We start from the raw sequence: 20,857 nt of genomic DNA, 5'->3' as shown, positions 1-20,857 counted from the left end.
TTTCAGGCTGTTTCTGATCCCAGTTTAAAACAATCCTCCTCCATCCATTCCTCTGGGAGAGGTTATTTTAAATCTAGATCATTTTCATGAACAAGAGCAGAGAGTTATCTTATTAGGCTCTCCTCACAGATCCGCGGTAGAAGATTGGCAAATATCCTTTATTGATACATTTCTTTAAAGCAAATAAACATAAAAATTAAACTCATTTCTCATTCTTACTTCTGCTAAAGGGAGGATAGGTTTACTGGAAGTGCTTTATAACCCACTGCTCAGCAGAATGACTTATTTCTGTTCATTTTCTCTCACTCGAATGGGAAAGCACCAGGAAGCCTTTAAGTGGATTACTCCCTACAAATACAAACACTTGTAGAATTACATGGGAAAAGATGTGTTAAGCTTTGAACTCCCAAGGCATTTTTTTTTTTTTATGAATCATACAGCACTTCTTTTAAAGTAAATCTCGTATGCTTTTTAATATATGCAGGGATCATTAACTTTTTTTTTAACTCTACAGCAAATTATCGAATACTGATCATCTGTACAATTTTCAGTTCAGCGTCTGCAATACACAAACACATGAAGACACCCTGAAAATGTTAATAACATTTCAGCTTCTTAAAAAATGAAATCTGCTTTTCCTCTGCATGTAATCCTTCTGCTTCCCTAGTCATGTGCAAAAGCTCTGTTTCAACAGCAACCACTAACGTTTGCTGTAATAATACACCATAGAAAGCAATTAACAGAAGGAAGCAGGAGGCTGTCTCTAATCTGGCAGGTAGCTATTTCTGACACGTGTCTGAATATTGCCCAGCCAGGAAAAGTGTCACACTGCAGTCACCTTTCAGAAAAGGACCCAAAGCAGGAAAGTGCCCATGCTTAAAGAAGCCTCCTCGGTATCTGCTACTTTGAAGACTTTACAAGGAGGTACAAATTTACAGCGGTGTGTTCATTAATTCAGATGACTCGCTGCCACAGAACAATCATTTTCCGATACCACACTAACATGACTGAAGAGCTGAGACTCCTGAGTGCGAGCATCAAGCAATGACAGTGCAGTAGCTAAAAGTGATGTCTAGGATAGACGGTAACAGATTGTGTCAGCTGCCTTCAGTGGGTACAGTGCAGGGGCACAGAGCAGCACACCTGCAGAGAGGCAGGTATATGGAAAAGACATCCCTGCCTGCACAAACCTGCCTGCAGAGCAGCAGGTTGCCTCTTGCATCTGCAGGAGCTGAGTGTGGGCTGCCGGTCCCAGTCTTTCCAGGTGTTTCTGCAGGAGCTCCTGGATCCACACGACTGAACTCATTCACCTTTCCAAACAGACTGGTCACACGCAGAGTCCTCCTGGGAAATGTCCCCTGCCCACGCTAACTCTTGACCCTCACCCAGGAAAAGTTTGGGAGATTATTAACTGGCAGTAGCCAAAATCATGCCAAGGAGCATCTCACGATTAAGACTACAAACAATTGCTTCACAGAGCCTCTGAACGTTTCCTGTCAGTGCCCAGCTCTCTAGCCAACACACAGTCAGTGATTATGTGGTCTGACCTCCACGGTCCAGCCGCGGACCTAGAAATAGGGTTGTGGTGGACTAGATTTGGAGAGCAGATAGCAAAAGAAGAGTAAAAGTCAGTATCCTGGTCTGCAGAGGTGGTCGTGCAGGTGAGGAGAGCACAAGAAGGGGTGAGAAGGAGGGCGCATGGTCCCATCAGGGCACAAGACAGATGTGCTGTTTGTTTCACATATAGCCAGATCATTTACTAATTAATACAGTCATTTATAAGAATACAACATATAGTTATTCTCCATCACGGCTCTGTCTTTTGAAGGGAAGTAGAGTTAACTATTTGCTCATACAGAAGATGACTGATTTCCTTCAGCAATGCTCAGCTGCAATAAGGTTGGGACTGGCAGAGCTGAACAGAAGCATTTGTGTAATAATTGGAGAAAGCAACAACGCTGCTGCAAGATTTAGGCAGGCAGCAGTGGTCCTCACTCAGCTGAGATACCAAAGAAGGCTGAGCTCTGAAACGGAGCTGTCTGATGAGAAAAAAAAGAGTTCATCCAGATCTATAACATCCCTTTCTCTGTAATCAGTGTGGAGGCAGCAAAACTTTTGTAATGGCATTAACTCTAAACCAGCAGATCATGCTGTGGGAGAATTTTGGATAATTTACATGCCCCAGGGACCCTTGGGAGGTTGCTTTCCTGCTGACACTGCACAGGCTTGTTGTCCCACTGCAGGGGAAAGCTGCAGCACTGCTCAGCCACAAATAGCCCTTGGCACCAGCAAGGCTTGGGCATCGAGTAGCACTAGCAGCAGTGACTTGGCTCCTTGTTCACCGCTGGCCAGGCCGGACCAGGCTAGAGGTCGAGCTCATCCACATTTTCCAGAAAACACCCCGCAGGGTATTTTGGAGTTACTTATGCCCTTTCTGGACACTACTTACAACACAAAGTTCAATACACAAGAGGAAAGGGCATTAAAGTTTCACCCAGTAAGACTATCCCCATATCAATACCTTCTTTGAATGAAGATTTAATATCAAGAGCTTTGGTCACTGCAGATTTTGTAAAGGACATTTTTATCTGTGGCAACAGATCAAACGTTCTGCAAGATATTGTCATTTCATGAACTCAAACTCCTCGCTCAATGTCTGCTTCCCTTGACAGATTGCAGGTTAATTCTGTGTATATTTTCAAAGGTAAACAAGCACTTTAAAAATTATTTTGTAAAATGAGATATGAATATTTGCATTAAGATAATATTAGCAAACAAACAAACAAAAAGTAACTACTTTGATTAAAATATCTTGGATCTGTCTCATTTTCTTAGTCATTTCTTGGTCAAATTCTCATTGATTCCACACAAAATTTTTATTCTGACCCAGTGGTTACTCAGACCAGCATTTGATGATTTCACTGTAAATCCTGCCAGTGAAAGGAGACTAGGATTTGGCTGCCCTACAAATAGCAATTTGAAGCTGAAAACACATCCAGAAATAAACATTCGAGGGGGTATCAATCATTTACCTCATAATTTTGAAGAGCTGTACTTTGTCATAGGTAGAAAACAATGTGTTAGTCATTTCTTATTGTCAATTCATTGGTATTTTGTGGACATTTCCCAAAATGAACACTACAAACTCTACTTCCATGGTGACTATAGAAATGAATCTTAAAATGTCAATCAAATTAACACACGCAAAAAGAAAGCTTATAGGTTTGTTTAAGTCACAGTTTGTTAAGTGGTAAATGAATTTCGTAGAGGAAAAGAAGTTTTTTAATTTTTAAATTATTTACGATAACCTCTTTTAAACTAAAAAAAGAAAATAAAAAAAATACAATATTAACAAAGTTAAAGCCTCCTATTTAGAAATAAAAATCTAATTCCCTGAACACGCCATATGGACAGCTTCTGTTACCAAAAGAGTTCCATGCTCAATACATTTGTAGGATCAGTCACCAAATTTATTTTCTGCAATTTAACATCAAATTAAAGACTGTATTTTGGTCTCCTTACTCAAAATAATATTTCTCCCAAAGTAATTGTATTGAAACCAGGCTTATGAAAACCAGTAAGACAAATCAGGAAGTAAAAATTTACTTATCCCACACAAAGCTACCAGATTTTGGTCTAACAGTATCAGTATAATATACTTAGATCAGAATTTTAACTTGATTTATTTTATCAGTTCGGAGTCAGGAGATCCTAACCACATCTGCTGGCACTTCCCTTTGCTTTTTACTCTTAGGCAAACCTCACTACACCAACACGCACTAAATGATTTGTAGGGTTTATTTTGTTGTGGTTGTTACAGTAGTTCCACAGAATATTCTACTAAAAACAAATTTGAATTTCCGGACAGCACAACTGGCAGGCTGACAGGATGATCCTGCCAGTCCTGCTAGTCCGATATGATACCCCTGTGTGTTGACCACCGTCAGTGAGCCCATATATGATTATATGACACCATGGGAAAAAACAATCAGAGCAAATAAGTCAGCTATTTTTAAATACTGTTTATGGATTTGTCAGTGTTATTCCCATGTCCCCAGAATTCTCTGCGGAGTTCCCCATCACCCAAAATGGCTCTGAAAGCCTTTCAGGACCCTCTGATGCTGCTGAACATAGCTAGGAAACCTCTCAGATGGTTCTGCATTTTTGGCTGACAGAAAATATTCTCAGCTATTTTATCCCCATATTCCCAGGAACAAATGCCAGACACTCAATGTTCAAGACACAGAACAGAAGTTATCCAATAACTGAATCTGAAGCCTTCAAGAGCAAAGAGGAAACAGACTGAATCAGCAGTCTACTGAGATGAACGAGAAAATTTGATGCCCTTTTAATGATATGCTTTATGCTTCTTCCATGTGAAAATTAAACAACACTGTACAGCGCTCACATCATTGCCATAGTCAGTATTTTACAGCACCTTTTTACTTTAGAATGAAAAAACAAATAAAATTCATTGAAAAAAAAAGTTCTTTCAATACCAAGTATCTCCTTTAATATTTGCCAGGCACTAGTATTTTTCCCCTTAGGTTTCAGTGGAGCTGAAATAAGCACAGACTCTTCTGTTCTTTTTTTTTTTTTTGGTAGCTCTCCTTTAATTGGCATAATAAAACTCAGGGAATAGGGGATCTCTCCACTCCTTTTGCCTGACTTTTGCCAGGTGAAATGTCCATGAAGGCAGAAAGTACTTTCAACAGGGAGTCATCCAAAAGCCTGCACTGCAAATGACTCAGAGCCACAGCAAGCGCAGCCGAGAATTATCCCCAGGCGTAATCCATCCAAACATTCCCTCTGCTGGAAGCTTTTAGGCAACAAAGCAGAAAGCACTGAGGGTTTTGAAAAAAAAAAAAAAAAAAGAAGAAAAAAAAAAAGCATAAGCTCTTTTATACATAAGTAAATATATAGAGAAGGCTTGCCTGGATGAACAAGGAGCTCCTGGGCAAACTCAAACAGAAAAGGAGGCCTACAGAGAGTGGAAGCAAGGACAGACAGCCTGGGAGGGATACAGACAATGAGCATGCAGGAATCAGGCTGGGAAAGCCAAAGCCCTGCTAGAATTAAATTTGGCCAGGGACATCAAAGGCAACAAGAAAGGCTTCTATAGGTACACTGGTGATGAAAGGAGGACTAGAAAAATTGTGGGCCCTCTCTGGAAGGAAACAAAAGACCTAGTCACCTGGGATGTGGAGAAGGCTGAGGTACTCAATGACTTTTTTGTCTCAGTCTTCACCAGCAAGAGCTCCAGCCACATGGCCTGGGCCCCAGAAGGCAAAGGCAAGGACTTGAAGAATGATGTAGGCGAAGATCAGGTTTGAGACAGCTAAGGAACCTGAAGGTGCACAAGCCCATGGGACCTGAAGAGATACATCCGTGGTCCTGAGGGAACTGGCAGAGGAAGTCGCTAAACCACTGTCCATCATATCTGAGAAGTCGTGGCAGGCTGGTGAAGCTCCCACTGACTGGAAGAGAAGAAATATAACTCCCATTTTTAAAAAGGGAAACAAGGAAGACTTGGGAAACTACAGGCCAGTCACCCTCACCCCTGTGCCCAGCAAGATCATGGAGCAGATCCTTCTGGAAACTCTGCTAAGGCACATGGAAAACAAGGAGGTGACTGGTGACAGCCAACATGGCTTCACTAAGGGCAGATCATACCTGACAGATCTGGTGGCCTTCTACAATGGGGTTACAGCATTGGTAGATAGGGGAAGAGCAACTGACATCGACTACCTGGACTTGTGCAAAGCATTTGTCAATGCCCCCCGTGATATCCTTGTCTCTAAATTGCAGAGACATGGATTTGACAGATGGACCCACTTTGTGGGTAAGGAATTGTCTGGATGGTCACACTCAAAAAGTGACTGACATATTGGCCCTTCAACAGACACTATTAATGGTCTCTGAAGTTATCGCCACTTGAATTCTTCGCCCAGTAAAATACCTGCTTAAGGAACAGATTTATTAATAGACTCCTTGCAAATTTGGGATCATTCTTCAAATTCTCTCAAACACAGCAAAAGCCAAACATTTTTATACTTTAAGCTTTTATTTTATGAATTTTCAGGAGCAGTTATCTCTGTAACCTGTCAACATAAGCCATCTTTTTTAAACACTTTGATAATAATATCTATGCTGTCTTAAGGAGGATCCACTAGAGCTATATTTGCATCAGAACAGACATTTTAAAGCTACCAGTTCAACATTTGAGGGAAGTACTAGACTGAAATACTGAGACATGATCAGATCCTACCAACTCCAGTCACAAAAACAATCTACTAAAACCACTGGCATATTCATAAGAAAATACTGTGGGAAAGACATAGCAATTACTTGCTAAAATCCTTTTTTATGAAGATCAAAGCATATGCTTACAGGAGTCCATTATAAGTACAATGTCTTTGGACCTATGACTAAGGAGAAAGGATTCAATCCTTAAATTTTCAAAGAATAAGAAAGGTGATGTAAAAAGTGAAAATGAAATTACATGTATATTCTTGTTAGAGCTGCATAGACCCTGTTCTGCTAGTGATCCCACAGCCGAGAATATTTACCGAAAAGCTGCTGTACAGCATGAACAAGCAGATCCATTCCAGCTCTTTGAAACAGTGTCAAGTATAAAATAAATTATTCTCACAAGGGAGATAGAAAGTGTATTGGTCAAAGTGTTCAACATAATGTTTAAAAGCTTCTTCACCTAAAATTGAATTTTAAAATGCTTACCTCTGTCCAAGATGTGAAAGTAATAAATGTTTATTATTTGCTTGTACTCACAAAGAGGAACAAGTTCATTCTGTTTTGAAACAATATAGGGGGAAAAATATGTCTTAGGAATATCTCACATGCCTGTCCTGGGTCTGTGGTAAAAGGACATTTGATTTTCTTTTCAGATACTCATTCTAAATCCTCACACGTAAAAGCCAACATTTAATTTCAGAAACAAGATACATATTATTTTATAGGTTAACTGACTTCACTTTCTTTAAGCAAAATTACACTGATTTTTTTTGTTATACACGTTTGAGAAGAAACCATATCAGATATTTCTGAATGAAGAGAAGATGAATATGCATGCTTATAAAAAGCAAACTAAAAAAAAAAGCCACAAACACATGATTGAGACAAACTACAAAAAAATCAAGTAAACCTCAAGACAGAATTCTGGATTATTTTTATTCTTTTTTTGCCTATGACAGCCTAGCACAGGCAGAAAAACCTCAACACAACCCTGTATTCCCTCTAAGCAGTACTTTTGTGGTTTATACAACTCCTACATCTAATACATTGGTTACTGAGATAACTTCTGTCTTTTCTGTCTTACCACATCCTAGAAACCCAAATGTGATGCATGGACATTCCCACAGCAGCAAATCCACAGGCATCCTAGCACTGGTCTGCCTGGCTGGGCTGCACATTTGGATGATGACTCCATCCTCAGCAGTGTAAAGGGCTTACCCTTCCTGAGAGAATACTCCTGGCTCCTCAACACATCATCTCATCACTGCAAAAGGTGTGCTAAAATGCTGATTAGAACTGCTGGCAGGGAGTGCTTGCCTGGCAACAGGTGATCTTCTGTTATTGAGACCATCAGCCACTGGCCTTATAAGACTGAGGAGAACAGAGCAGGGTAAATATCGCACATTTTTGGTAATACTGAAAGGCAGCACACCTGACCCAGTTAAATTAATTCACATCACACTACCTTCCACTCTGCATCCACTACGGTTACCATCGCTCCTCAAAGATAAGAGCAACACTGCATCTAAGTATTAGCAAATCAGCACCTGGCTTCTGCAGGTCACATTTTAAGTCCTGACTTTTGCAAATCACTATTGTCTTACTCTTTTATACAACTGCTAATTGTACTTAGTAGGGCAACATGCAAACTAACCTAGGTGTTACATCGTGGTAGCATTCCTTTCAGTCTGAATCTTACCACCTCAAAATGTATGATGTCTCTTTCAATTACATTCCCAGAATGGAAAAGGAATCAAAAAGATGTGCAAATCACATGCAAAGTAATTTGCTGCCAGATACCTAATCTGCTTGGGTCCATGGCCTGGCAAAACAGCCACGAAGTTCCTGTTCTGTGGGGAGTCCCCACACTTCAGACCTTTGCCTCATTGGAAATAAAGCATGCTCAATCCAGGACAAGATGTATGAACTGTGAGCATGAGAAAATTAATGTATTTAGAATCACTTTGTGCTGTCTACTACAACACAAACTCAGAAGACTAAGTATTTAGAATAACAGAATATCTGAGTTGGAAGGGACCCACAAGGATCATCAAGTCCGACTCAATGGACTCAATGGACTCAAATGACCATCGAGTCAACTATTTGTAAAATAAGATTTGAGGATCCAAGCCAAATGGTGCAAAACAGGTCCAAAACTATTAAGCCACACTGAAGATCAAATAGGAAGGGAATCCCATTGTCCCCATCTGAGGTGACATCAAGCTTTCCCCTTTCTTTTTAAGGCCACTTCAGCCTTTGCAAAAAGACTTGGAAAAGGAGCCTTTGCTTGACTACACACATTGTCCAGTTACAACTGGCAGGGCAGAATGGAGGAACGTAAGGAGTGATTGAACATCTTTGATTCAACTATGCCAAGGAAAATTGCCTTTTTTAACATCACACCTACCCAGATTAGAGGACTGTGGTGCCATGAAAAACACAGTCACTCTAGAACTCATGTGAGAAAATGAGAGAAAGGATAAAAATACGCTGTAAATCACCAATAATTCATTTTAGTCATTAGAAGAAACAGGTAGAAAAAATGTGTTCCTGAAAATCAAATGAAGTTGTGCCTGAGTATTTTGATTATATAATGTAAAAATTAATGAATTTTTTTTTGTTTCAGTTATGACACTGTATTTTAGAAACCCATTCAAAAGCTTTCTATCAATTAGAGAAAGACGGTCATTTTCATGTAAAAGTAGTTTCCTTATCACAAAAAAATACTGCAAATCATAAGAGAGAAGAGTTCACTATGGAGTCAAATTGGTTTAATAGCCTCTTGACTCCAAGAAATAATTTCCAACCAGCTTCTTTAGTTTTCAGCTAATGGAAAGAAGGGAGAATTTTATCTTTAGATAGTTATACTTCTTCAGTCCTATCACTGAAAACATTTTTAAAATGACATTTTCATTGGCCTGTATTCAAGAAGAAATATTAAAAACTCTGGGCCACTTTCACGGTGTTATTAAAGTTCTCCAATGCAGAGCCGCTAGTGAGATAAGAAAGTCATGTCATCTATTGTTTCTCATAACCCGCCATGGTCCCTAGTAGTTGTCAAGACAGCCAATCCAATTCATCTTGGAAACCATCAAAGTCTAAACATATTTTGACAAGTAAACGGGTGGGATATTAGCCTCAGAAGAGAGTGAAGATGCAATTTGATTCTGAGAGCTCCAGGAGCCTGCAAAGCAATGGGAGCTAAGTGTCAAAGGCTGAGTGACTGTGAAGAAATCAGCTCTGCGAAAAATTAGAATTTCTAGATCACAAGTGACAGATGTCCCTCATGCTAGAATGACTTTCAGGCGACTTCATTTGAATTTCATTAGGAGAAGAGGAAAAACACTGTTATAGAGCAAAAGCAAAACAGTTCAAGATTGGGGGGGGCAGGGGTAGTGTTTAAATTAGTCTCCCAATGTCAGGACTGCTCATTTCATCCACTTGGTCCAGAATATAAATAAACAGTAGCAGATAAAGAATAGACACTTAATATAAAAAAGGGGGACAAAGTACTTCCTGATTTTTAAAAGTATTACTTTTTACAGACATTTTCTAATGGTCAACAAACACAAAAGGAAAGTGCTGTGCTGAAGCAATGGGCAAGCAGACTTCCAGCACGCAGTGTCCCCACTGACCTGGCTGAAGGTGGCTGGTGCCACCAACCAGAGAGGTCTCATCCTCATACAGTTTCTGGTAAATCAAACCTTACTCCCACAGGATGCCATGGGAGCCCACACTATAAACTTCCCCTGGTTCAAACGGGGCTAAAGAAAATTATGGAGGAGTAGTCCTGCGAGAGCTATCAGGCACCACTGTCTGGATGCCACTGCAGTAGGATGTGCTTTCATCCCTGGAGAGCTAAAAGCTGGAAGGGTGTATTAAAGAAAAGAACACTGCAAGCTTGAACTTTTTCTTATTTTTTTTCATTAAGCATCATCCGACAGTCACTCTGAGAGTCAGGTTGCTGGACTGGATGGACTTTTGATCTGATCACACGTAGCAAATATAGAGCTGAGTGACTGAAAGGAAATACTTGACCTAAAGACAGCAATTCCTCATACTGTGGAAGGACTAGAACTACTCCATAGTTAAACAGGACAATGGAAATGAATGGGAGAAATTCCCGCTGACCTCTACTGAATCAGCCTAAATTTTAAAATTAACAGTTTTTTGTTAATCAACATTTTAAAAATTTTGGCCATTTACTGCATGTCTATCTATGCATTTTAGAATCTAACTTTCTGGATATATAGATATATATTTACAATCTTGGCTCTGGGCTGATTTATTTTTATCTATTTATGAATTTATTTAAATCAGTACACTGGGACAAATTCCTGCTGGTGCAGTCTAGCTCATCTACCACAACCATCTCCTCCCCACTGACAACAGGTGAGGTGCTTGCTTGGACAGCCTGCATGATGGGTAGAGCTATAAAAAGCTGATGCTTCCATTTTGCTGGACATTTTATCATTACAGAGTTGGTGTTTCTTTGAAAATCTGAATAATAAGTGGTATGTGGAACTTCTTCTCATACATAATTTTCAGAGGATGGTTTTTGTCGAAAACGATGTTTCATATTTTTTAAATGTTGTTGTGTTATAATTTATAATGAAAAAATACATTTCCTAATAAAAATTATTTTAAGTCTAAAATAATTAAACAAAATATTCTAATACACACACCAAAAAAAAATATGTTATTTTCCAGAACAACATTTTTCTGAATTCCTGGGGAAGTTGTCATTTTAGTAAAATGGCATATTCAAACAGAAAACATTCTGCCAGAAAAATTCTGGCCACTTTATGTAACACAGCTTTATGAGCCAGCTTTATTCTTATACAAGTTCTCTGAATTAAAGAGTATGCAGCCCTAACAGTAAATCAAAAGCCAATGGGTATCCTTATATGAAAGACGGAAAAGGACTGTTAGTCTGAGACCTGGGTGCAGACACCCCCTGTGCTTTGTGTGAGTACCAGCCAGCCGCTCGGCAGGAGGGCCCCAAGGAGGGCTAGGCAGGAAGGTGGCAAAAATTCAAAAATGTATTTTGAATTGTTGCAATAAGTGATTGCTCCCAGAAACAGAGGCGTAGAACAAGTTTCCTTAGAGAGGTGAAACTGCAATATTTGTGATCTTGTTGTTTAGGGACAATAACATGGAAAATGTGACTGCATGCAAGTGAAGCTCTCCAGTTTAAAACAAAAAGATAGTGAGTAAAAATTAGTGTGAAATGTGAAAAATAACAGAATGTTAGTGCAAGTAGAGCAACAGGGCCCTAATTCTCCCTTCGGCACCTGGGAAGTACCATATCGTAAATACCAAGTCATAAGTACCATATCATAAATACCAAACAACAATAAGAATTTTGTTTCATGAGAAAAATGGAAACCTCAGAGGCCAATCACATAAGTTCTTATACATCTAAACGGTTGCGTGTATACCAGAAAATCCGATCTAAAGACAGTCACAAGTGCTCATACAGCAAATTTTGAGCAAAATAAGATCTAGAGGAAAAACAAAGCATCAGTGTGAGTAACCTGACCATCAGTGTGAGTAACCTGAGGAAGGAAGTAAACCATCACATTCTGTCTTATTCTGGATTATTTGGTATGATTCAGTTCTTATTCTGTTATTCTCCACATGCTTACAAGGGTGTTTACTTGCAAACTTACGATAAATTCAGGTAAAGTCAGTGAGACTGCTGACCTAATAAATTTATACAATTGCTTACTATTTTACAGAATAAACATTTTCACTATTCACATGTCCTTTAAATGTGCCCATTGTATAATGGAGGCTGAATTATCAGCCAAGAAACATCAAAATATTAGAATTATCACCCAGGAGTATGGACTGTGTTGAAAACTGGAATTAAAGCTATAGTGTCCACACTGTTTCAGGTGGATAGTTCATTTTTCTGTTTGGTCCCTTCAACAGTGGGATCTTTTAAATGTTCAGAGCTCCAAGGAACAGCTGGTGACACATAAAATTAATAAAACTTTGCTGAGATATTGATGCATTTTAATATCTCTGTGAAATCCTGAGTAGAATTTAGACACTGCGCTAAAAATTCTGATCTCATAATATTAGAATACAGTGAACAATGAAATAAAACATCAGTAAATTTACAACAGAAAAAAAAATGTCTCTTAATGGAGCACTTGCCAAATATAACATATTTGTTGTGAAAAGTCAGACAAATGCTGTTGCATGCTTTAAAAGACTAGAAACACTTTTTTGCCATGAGTAACATTGCATCTACACAAGTGAAACAATACAATTAATCAAATACCCTGAGGAGCTAAACCCAACTCTCATGCATAATTCTGCAAGTTGTTTTTTAAGATTTTTTTTTAAGCTGGAAGAAGTTTGCATTTTCTCCAGAATCAGCTGCTAGAAGACAGCAAAGAAAATAGTACTGATTGGTCAGAAATTTAATAAAATATGTTTCTAAAAAAAACTTTTTTTTTAGTGAACTAATGTTGATAACAAGATGTATGGGTAAATTTTGAATACAACAAAGAGATGCAGGAGTCACTGTTTTAAGCCTGAAAACATTTGCCATCTTTACTTTGTCCTATTTATTCATGATTTATAAATCACTGCTTACAAAACCCTCTAGGAATCAGATGAAATCCTAGCCTTCCTTCTTGCTGTTGCTTTCTTTGTTGCAATGACTAACTTAGGCCGTGCTTCTGCAAAGGTGCATTTGCAACTCAGCAGCAAGCGCAACCCATCACCCCAAAAGCTCACAAGCCATAGCTCAGAGGTTTAGCAATCCAAGCCATTTATTTCAGCAGTTCAAACCTTGGGGGTTGTAACACATGACCTCCCTTCCAACCTAACCATTCTGCGATTCTGTGTAATAACAGTGAATCAAAGTACCTTTTGTATACATGAGACAAGCACTAAGCACCCTGAAAGTCAGGACAGGTGTGTTTTTTTTAATTTGTCTTCCAGGTGCTGAGTTAAGGAAAGATCACGATCTGTGACTTACTTTCATCTGAACGCAGAGCTGGAGTAAGAACTAAATGAAAACTATTTTGTTATTCTGTTTTTCTCCCTACAAACCTGAAAAAAAAAATCTAAATTATGTACTGAAATGAAGATAAAAGTTCTTTGAAGAGAGGCTGAAAGGTCTTGTGTTCATCACAAAGCCTTTTGAAACATATTTTTTTTCTTCTTGAGGAACTACTGACATATCTGAGCAGCTTAAAAACTGCAGCAGTCATCTGGGCTGCATCCCTTCAACTGGTATTTAAAGTAACCAAGTCTGTGAATTGTTGAGGTCAGAGGAGAGTCAGAACTTTCTAAAAAAGATAAATAGCTGTAAGTGGGATGCAACTCCAGTAAGAACTGAATAAATGTGTGACAGAAAAATAGGGAAATACCTAAACCAGTTACTGCCGATTTTTATGGTGACCTGGCTTACAGCACTGGCCTACTGGTCCAACACTCAGCTTCCAAATAAGTATTGAAAAGTTCTAAAATGTTGAGTGCCCTGAGCTCTGGGAAAACAGCACAGGATGAAGTTTCCAAAGCTCAGTCTATTTTATTTTTTTTATCCAAGAGAAAATTAAGGACTTGAGCATGAGGTATTGCCATGTCACTCCACTCAAAATCTATGAAAGCAAGGCAATTATGACCATTCTGAATCTGTGCAACCTCTCATTTTGGGGAAGAAATGAAAAAGAAAAAAAAAAAGGTATCTAGCAAAATGCATCACGTACTGAGCTTTGTTTAATTGCATAACTACTCCCAGAAACTTTTGGAAAGTACTTATAAAATAAGTGACTCAGAAGAAAATATCTCTAAACTGATGTTCTCAAATTAATTCCCATGCCTGCAGCCCAACATTTACCCCAGGTCCTCTGCACCTTGCTATCAACATTTTTATTTACACCTTACTGTTCAATACACAATCTTTCTCATAACTACTGGTAGACAAAGGATTTCCTTCACTGATATTGCCTTTTAATTGTCTCTACACATGACTTTAAGACAGAGAGGGTCACTCTCCTGAGTGGCACTGCTGATTCAATGCATGACTCGCCTGTAAATACACACGGTACAAAACATGGAAATAATGCAAGGATGAACTCAAGTCAGCACGGCTCAATGGTACAGAAGCTTTTGAAATCTGAGTTGCTTCCTAAGCCTGCTGCTAAAACCCACCTCCAGCAAGCTCCACTCCCTGCCACCTCTCCTGGGAGCAAGCCACAGGTGTATAAAACTGTTTGTTTACTTGCAATTAGGAAAGCTATGAGTTAGCACAGACATGCATCCTGCCAGAAACCTTCTCCGTCCTCTTCAGAGTGATCTACAGCAGATTGTGGGAGACCAGAAGGTTGACAAAGAGCTGGGACAGGCAGGAGAAGACACCTGAGAGGATGGCTCAGGGGAGGAAGGAGCATGGCGCAAGCTTCTTTCAAAAGAGGTTACCATGCCAAAAGGTAGCTCAGAACCAACACTTTTGCACTTTTCAAACGTTTCCTTTTTGTAATTACAAGTTAGGGTGATTTTGAGGACAGATTCTGAAAAATAAACTCCTCGGTTTTAAGCAGGTTGAATCACATCAATTTATACAAAATGAGAAGCACTAGTTTGCTTCGCTTGGGGGAACATGTTTCCAGGGAGAAATGCAGCAGAAACTTGTTTATTGGTGCCAAAGAGCAGTGCCAAAGAGAAGACGGAAAAAATACTGCTGATCGAAGTGCTCTATTTTGAAGAGAGACCAGAAGTGAACATGCAATTACCACAGGAGCCATTCTGGCTCTGCCCCAATGTAGGCCGCAAAACAAATGTGGAACCTCTCTAGCCATATCCACATCTTCTGAATCGCCTATGAGCCACCCGTAGGCAGAATTTAGGTGTCTCAGTGTCCAGTGTGATTAAAATTGACTATTCTTGGGCACTTAGTCTTTAAAACCTTGAAAATCAATAATTTTTTCACATGGACAGCAATATTTCCAAGGCACCCAAGCATCGGCTTTCAATGTGAGAACAAAGTAAAAGTACTTTGGTGGTAAAGCTGGAATCTGGCTTTGCACCAAAAAAGTTTTCCCATAATTCAAGGATACACAATAAGGCAAATGCCATTCAAGTCTTTGTGGAGGTCAGATCTAGAAGACTTCATCTAACTCACCTGGGATGCATTGAAATCAACACAAGGCCCACTAGTTAGGTAACTCTCTTCTAAAGCATTGAGGGAGGAGGCAGAGTAGGAGGACAAATACTTATTTAAATGACTGGAAAGCATTAAAAGTGGCATAAGTGATACTTGGTACCATTTACAGCTCTGGTTCCCTTGAGAGCAGGGTGAGAGATAAGAAGAAACAGAGAGGAAAGCAGCATTTCCAAAGAGGGAAGCAGGATATAATAAAGTAGCAGTGTGAACCCTGCAGCTAGAGTCTTTCAGAAAATGTAGTGAAAGCTATTCCCCAGCAAATGGCTTAATAACTATTATTGTTATCATAATATAGCTGGAGTGGATTAGATATGGGCATTTTGTAAAATTCCTCACCCTTTTGATTTAAACTGTACCATGTAAGTCCACAAAACGGAGTTTTCTGAATGGCAATGTCATGATTTGATACAACTTCATAGGCAAAGCTTATAAATAATTTAGGAAAATATTCACTCTGCTGGGGAATACCACTTAGCCCTGTTTGGAAAGCATAAGTGAGCTTTCCAGAGTACACAGTACTTGAGCTGCTTCTCTCTGAACAAATAACCTCTCCCTTCACACACATATACACATGCCCTTCCAAATTAATGTTCTTACCTTGTCTTTACTTTCAGAGCCAGAATCCTCAAGTTTGGTCCGAATGACAAAGGGAGTAGATAATCTGAGGAGGACTCGTTCAAATGTGGCACTGATCTTAGGAGAAACTATGTCGAAGCAGTCCTGGAATTTCAGAGTTTTATGAGTGTCACATCTGAGCTGCTTCCTTAGACCTTCTCCAAGCTGAAGAACAAGCATGTTTGGATCAAACATCAGGTGAAAGGGGAATGCTCTGCAGAAGGTGCTGATACTAATCCTCAGGTCTAAGGGGGACTGGGAAGTTCCTGGTGGAAGTGCTTTTGTGATATTTGCATTTTCACGTTCTTTGATAAGGAAAGTCAAACAGCTGCAATTACCTGGGTTTGTCCCCTCTGAACATAGCTTGTCATTAGTGACCTGTTCTACTTCCACTTCCAAGCGGTAAATCTTCTTTGCTGCTGCCTTTATCATTCCCATCATTGCAAACCCCACAATTTGATGTGGGTGAAAGTAATGAAGCATGAGATTGCCATCAGGGAGCTCTTTGCATAGGAAAGAAGGGGATTCCAGGGTGGCCTGTCTTCCAAATGAAGTTCTAATGTGCTCCAGCAAAGCATCAAAGCCATTGAAGAAGTCTTGAAGGGTCCCACCTACTGCTCGAAGAACTCTCTCATTCTCATCAAAGCAGACATTGAAGAATTCCTCCCCAAATTTTTCTTGCATTTCCTCAAACTTCAAACCTATAGGAAAATGAAATACTCATGTCAACAGCATAATATTGTTACCATGTCACATCTTCCCTTTGCTGTCATTTTGCCCAGTATTTTTCCAAGTCATTGAAAATGGCTTTTCCACTGGATATTTGCCTACTCTGTTTTCTGCAGTGGCTAAGAAAAACCCATGAGTGCCTGAAACACACTGCTTCATTCTAGCAGCCTTATTTTCCTGCCATTTTAATTCCTGTGGTTTCAGCTCCCTGTCCCAGCCAGCTATATGTGAGGTTTTACTTTTATCTGTCTCCTCTTCCGTGATGAAAACCAGAATGTAGTATAATTTCCCTAATTTTTGCATGTCACAAGCAGTCTATTGTCTGAATGTACCCAGCCAAGGGTGAATAGCTGCCATGGCTGACTTAGATATGGATGAGGCTTCTGCTTTTACAGCCTCTTTCATCACTGCCTCTGAAAGACATCTAGCTCTTACCAGCTTGAAAAAGAAGCTGCTGGGACTCAGGCCTTTGGTTTTCAATCAAAAGTGCAAAGTCAGGCCTTTGGCTTTCAATAAGTAGCGTAAAGCTGTACAATTCATTCACACTTTTGTAGCTGTTTTTTGTTGGTTTTGTTGTTGTTTTCTGCAGACAAAATACTTTTCTCATTATAGGTACTGGGCGCTGGCAGAAGATACAAAGGAATAATTACTTCTTTTTTGTTGCCTAAAAATGAGAGCAAAGCCTTTCTATTTTAGGCACCTACATCCATCAACCTTCTGAAAAATCCCTGCCCCTTGGAGCTTTCTAAATTGCTATTAGATGGGACAGACCTGTGATAGCTCTAAATGTCACTTCAAGTCTCCATCAGAGAAATTCAAAAGGGTTTGATTTACAGTGGTGATAAGGCTGGTGTTGCACAAGGAGGGGGGAAATATCTGTAATTGAAGTCTCTGGATCTAAATGTGTATCAAATGCTACTCCAGTTTGTTATCTACATTTTTAAAGATAAACTAGAAAAAAAAATAATTTTGAGATGGTTATTAAACATTTTTCTCAGTCTTATTTTAGAAAGGATATGCTATGTTAAGTCTCATCTGATACAATCCCTATATCAAATAACAGAGTTACAAAATTCATCAGGTATGTTTGTGTTGTACTAAGCTGTGATAGAAGAAAAAGAAGTATGAATCAACTGCATGTGAATTACAAATATTCAACAAGAGATAAATAATACAGTTCCTCCAGTGTATTGAAATCTATTTTTCAATGTAGTGTACAAGTCAAACACCTTAAAATCAATCCTAAATTCTAACAGAAATGAAGAGTAATTATTTATCTCCAAAGGGCACAGTAGGACCTTTATTTTAATATGTATTCAGCATGCTTTATAACATCGATAAGATCCCAGTGGATCACCAAACTTATCACTTTTTAGATTGCTTGTAGACTTTGCAATTTGGAAGAACAGTGTAATGAGTGACTTTCATGCCCAAGAGGTATAACGGGGGGACAGAAGAAGTCATTCATCTGTTGTTTGCAGACAATAACCTTTGATCAACTCAAGGCAGTGTCTGAACTGCCTATACACATAGGCATAGTTATAACAATCAATATTTGCGAGGGATTTGAGCGTTCCATGGCTTTGCAAACAATCTGCAATGACAGTTTTGTTTGGACCTTCAACATGATTGATAGCAGACTAAAATTCATAAAATTACATATATAAATAGGACAACATGACAGCATGACAAAGCATATTTTATAAAAGAAGTAATAGCAATAATTTGGGAAAGTTCATCTGAATGCCATTACTCATAATCAAATTTGGTCACTAAACTAAGTTATTACAATAATATTCCCAGGATCTTTTATGACCACAGATGGTCAAATCTGCAGCTAAGCCAAAAGAAAGTACCTCTGGTACACAATGCCCCCCTAATATCCTGACTCAGAGGACAGCGTGCCAACTTCTGATTCATTATCACTACGTCTGCATAACAGTAGTGTAACATCTTCCTTAAAAATGCTCACTATAACCCAAAAGGAATTAAATTCTAACCCATACCAATAACATTGTCATCACTGAATATTAATAACAAGGAATAAAAATGTTCATACGTATACACAAACTCATATACATACTGTTAAATCTTACTGTTCTGTAGAGTGAACTGAATAGCTTTAGAAGTATGTGTGTAAAAGTGAACAGTCACAAGACTTTAGCAGGGGCACCCAAGGCTTTAAGACTGCTGAGGCCCCAAAAGTATGGGAACATACCTATGTAACATGCCAGATCAATAGTGTAGGTGGAGCTGTCTTTCAAGTATAACATTACAATAAAATCGTAACTTGCCCTGGCACCATTGACTGAAAATAGGGTATGCAGAACCGATCACTTGATACCCTGCAGTTCACTGCTACGCATGTAAACCTTGTCTTACTATCATTTGAATGGAGTTGTATCTTAGTATTTAGCCTAAGATTTTGTTGATTGTCTTAGACTGGTCTTGTTGTCTGCCCTGGAGGACTGGCTGTTCAATCTGGACGTAACATACTGACTCCAAGCAACATGAATTATCCTATGTCAATGACCTGGCTCGAGGACGTGCCACTACTTTTAAAAACATTTTAGCTCCGAATTCAGTTACACACAGTACCAGCAGAAAATTAGATTAGCTCAGAATAAAAAAATGGATATGCCCAAGCCAGACGAAACTGCTGGTCTGTCTTAGCCAGGAATTTTATCTCTAATAATAGACACTATGAAACACTGAGAAGATTAAACAAAGTCAAACCACCTTCTAAAACAAACAAGTATAACCTACCAATTGGGGAAGTTTCTCCCTAAGCCTCTCCAATTGGAGGTAAATTTTTGCCTGAAGCATGATGATTTTTTTAAAATCAAAACCTTTATTTAAATTCCTATTATACAAGAAAACGCAAACTATTTTTTTTCTGTTTGCTCTTGGTTTCAGTGTTGTGCTTGTATGAAGTTGCACTAAATACTTTATCTGTATTTTCAGTGAAGCAATCCTGACTCTCCTATTGAAAAAAATGATGAATAGAAGCACAGACATACCTTACATAAAACATTAACTCTAGATATCTTTCATCATAACTTTTTATTTGGTACAATAAAAATGATCCCAATCTTTTGAGTATCTTCTGTGTATTTTCCCCCTCCCCCCTTTCTCTGTACTGACTGGATAGGCTTAGCTACAAGAAACGATAGAAACCATCATCATTACGAAGACAGAAAACGTCAGAGTACACCAGGCTGCTATGCAGCTGCTCAGAAATATTGTCCAGCAGTGCCTGGTATCAGACGCTACAGAAAAAAAAAAAAAAGTGAAACCTGCTGAAAGATCATGAACAAACATGTTTTTGAGGAAGCTTCTCCCTTCCTGTTACAGTAAATATTTGTCTTAGTGAAAAGGAGGGAGCTACTAGGTCAAGAGATAATTTTATCTGTTATAGAAGATCCCGCTTTTTAAGAAAAATCCACAGAATTCATTGTCTCTACAGTGCATGCTTTACTATGTTTGGAGACTTCCGTAAGCTAATTGTGATCTTTAAAAATTAAATCATTAAAAAATGAATCATACATTCAGTATGATTTCCATTTCCAACATATTCAGTATTTCCTGATTTCTTTTATTTTAAGAAAAGACAAATAAAATTTTCAAAATAATCTTCTTTATAACCTTCAAGTTATCCATCTGCATAAAGTCTAATCTTTTTACCCTTCTCACACGATATTCTTTCTGTGCATCTTCATTTTGTTTTCATTTAAAGTTTGCAGGTGGGTGATTCACATTGAAGATGGCCCTGTAAATGTGAGTCAACTTTCCATTCATCAAAATGGAAAGTATTTTTCAGTATGATTTACTATCCCTTTCTGAAAAGCTAGTATTTTCATTCTTTCTTTTTCACTCTGGCGTTCTAATTAAATATATATATATTCAGCTACCCAGAAAAAAATATATTTGTTTGAGATTTGTGTGTGTGCCCAGCACTTCCAATTACAGAGGCCACTGCACTTCTATATTGCCTTGTGGGTGGCCCCCATCAACACAGATAGGGCTTCCTAAGGGGTGCAAGCCTGCAATCATTAAGTAAGCAAAAAAATAAAA

At 38.7% G+C, this 20,857-nt stretch overlaps 1 protein-coding gene across 1 annotated transcript in view; it reads right to left on the bottom strand.

Annotated features, from left to right (window-relative positions):
* The window catches only part of GUCY1A2 (guanylate cyclase 1 soluble subunit alpha 2), a 157,272-nt gene that overhangs the window by 106,037 nt on the left and 30,378 nt on the right, over nt 1-20,857 (bottom strand). Inside the window, exon 4 of the mRNA XM_083823966.1 lies at nt 16,037-16,755. Within this exon, the coding sequence (XP_083680092.1) occupies nt 16,037-16,755 (719 nt within the window). The remainder of the gene's footprint in view (nt 1-16,036; nt 16,756-20,857) is intronic.

The sequence above is a fragment of the Anser anser genome (genome assembly GCF_964211835.1).
Source record: "Anser anser genome assembly, chromosome: 1".
In the NCBI taxonomy this organism is placed as follows: domain Eukaryota; kingdom Metazoa; phylum Chordata; class Aves; order Anseriformes; family Anatidae; genus Anser; species Anser anser.
This window is presented reverse-complemented; position numbering and strand designations above follow the sequence as displayed.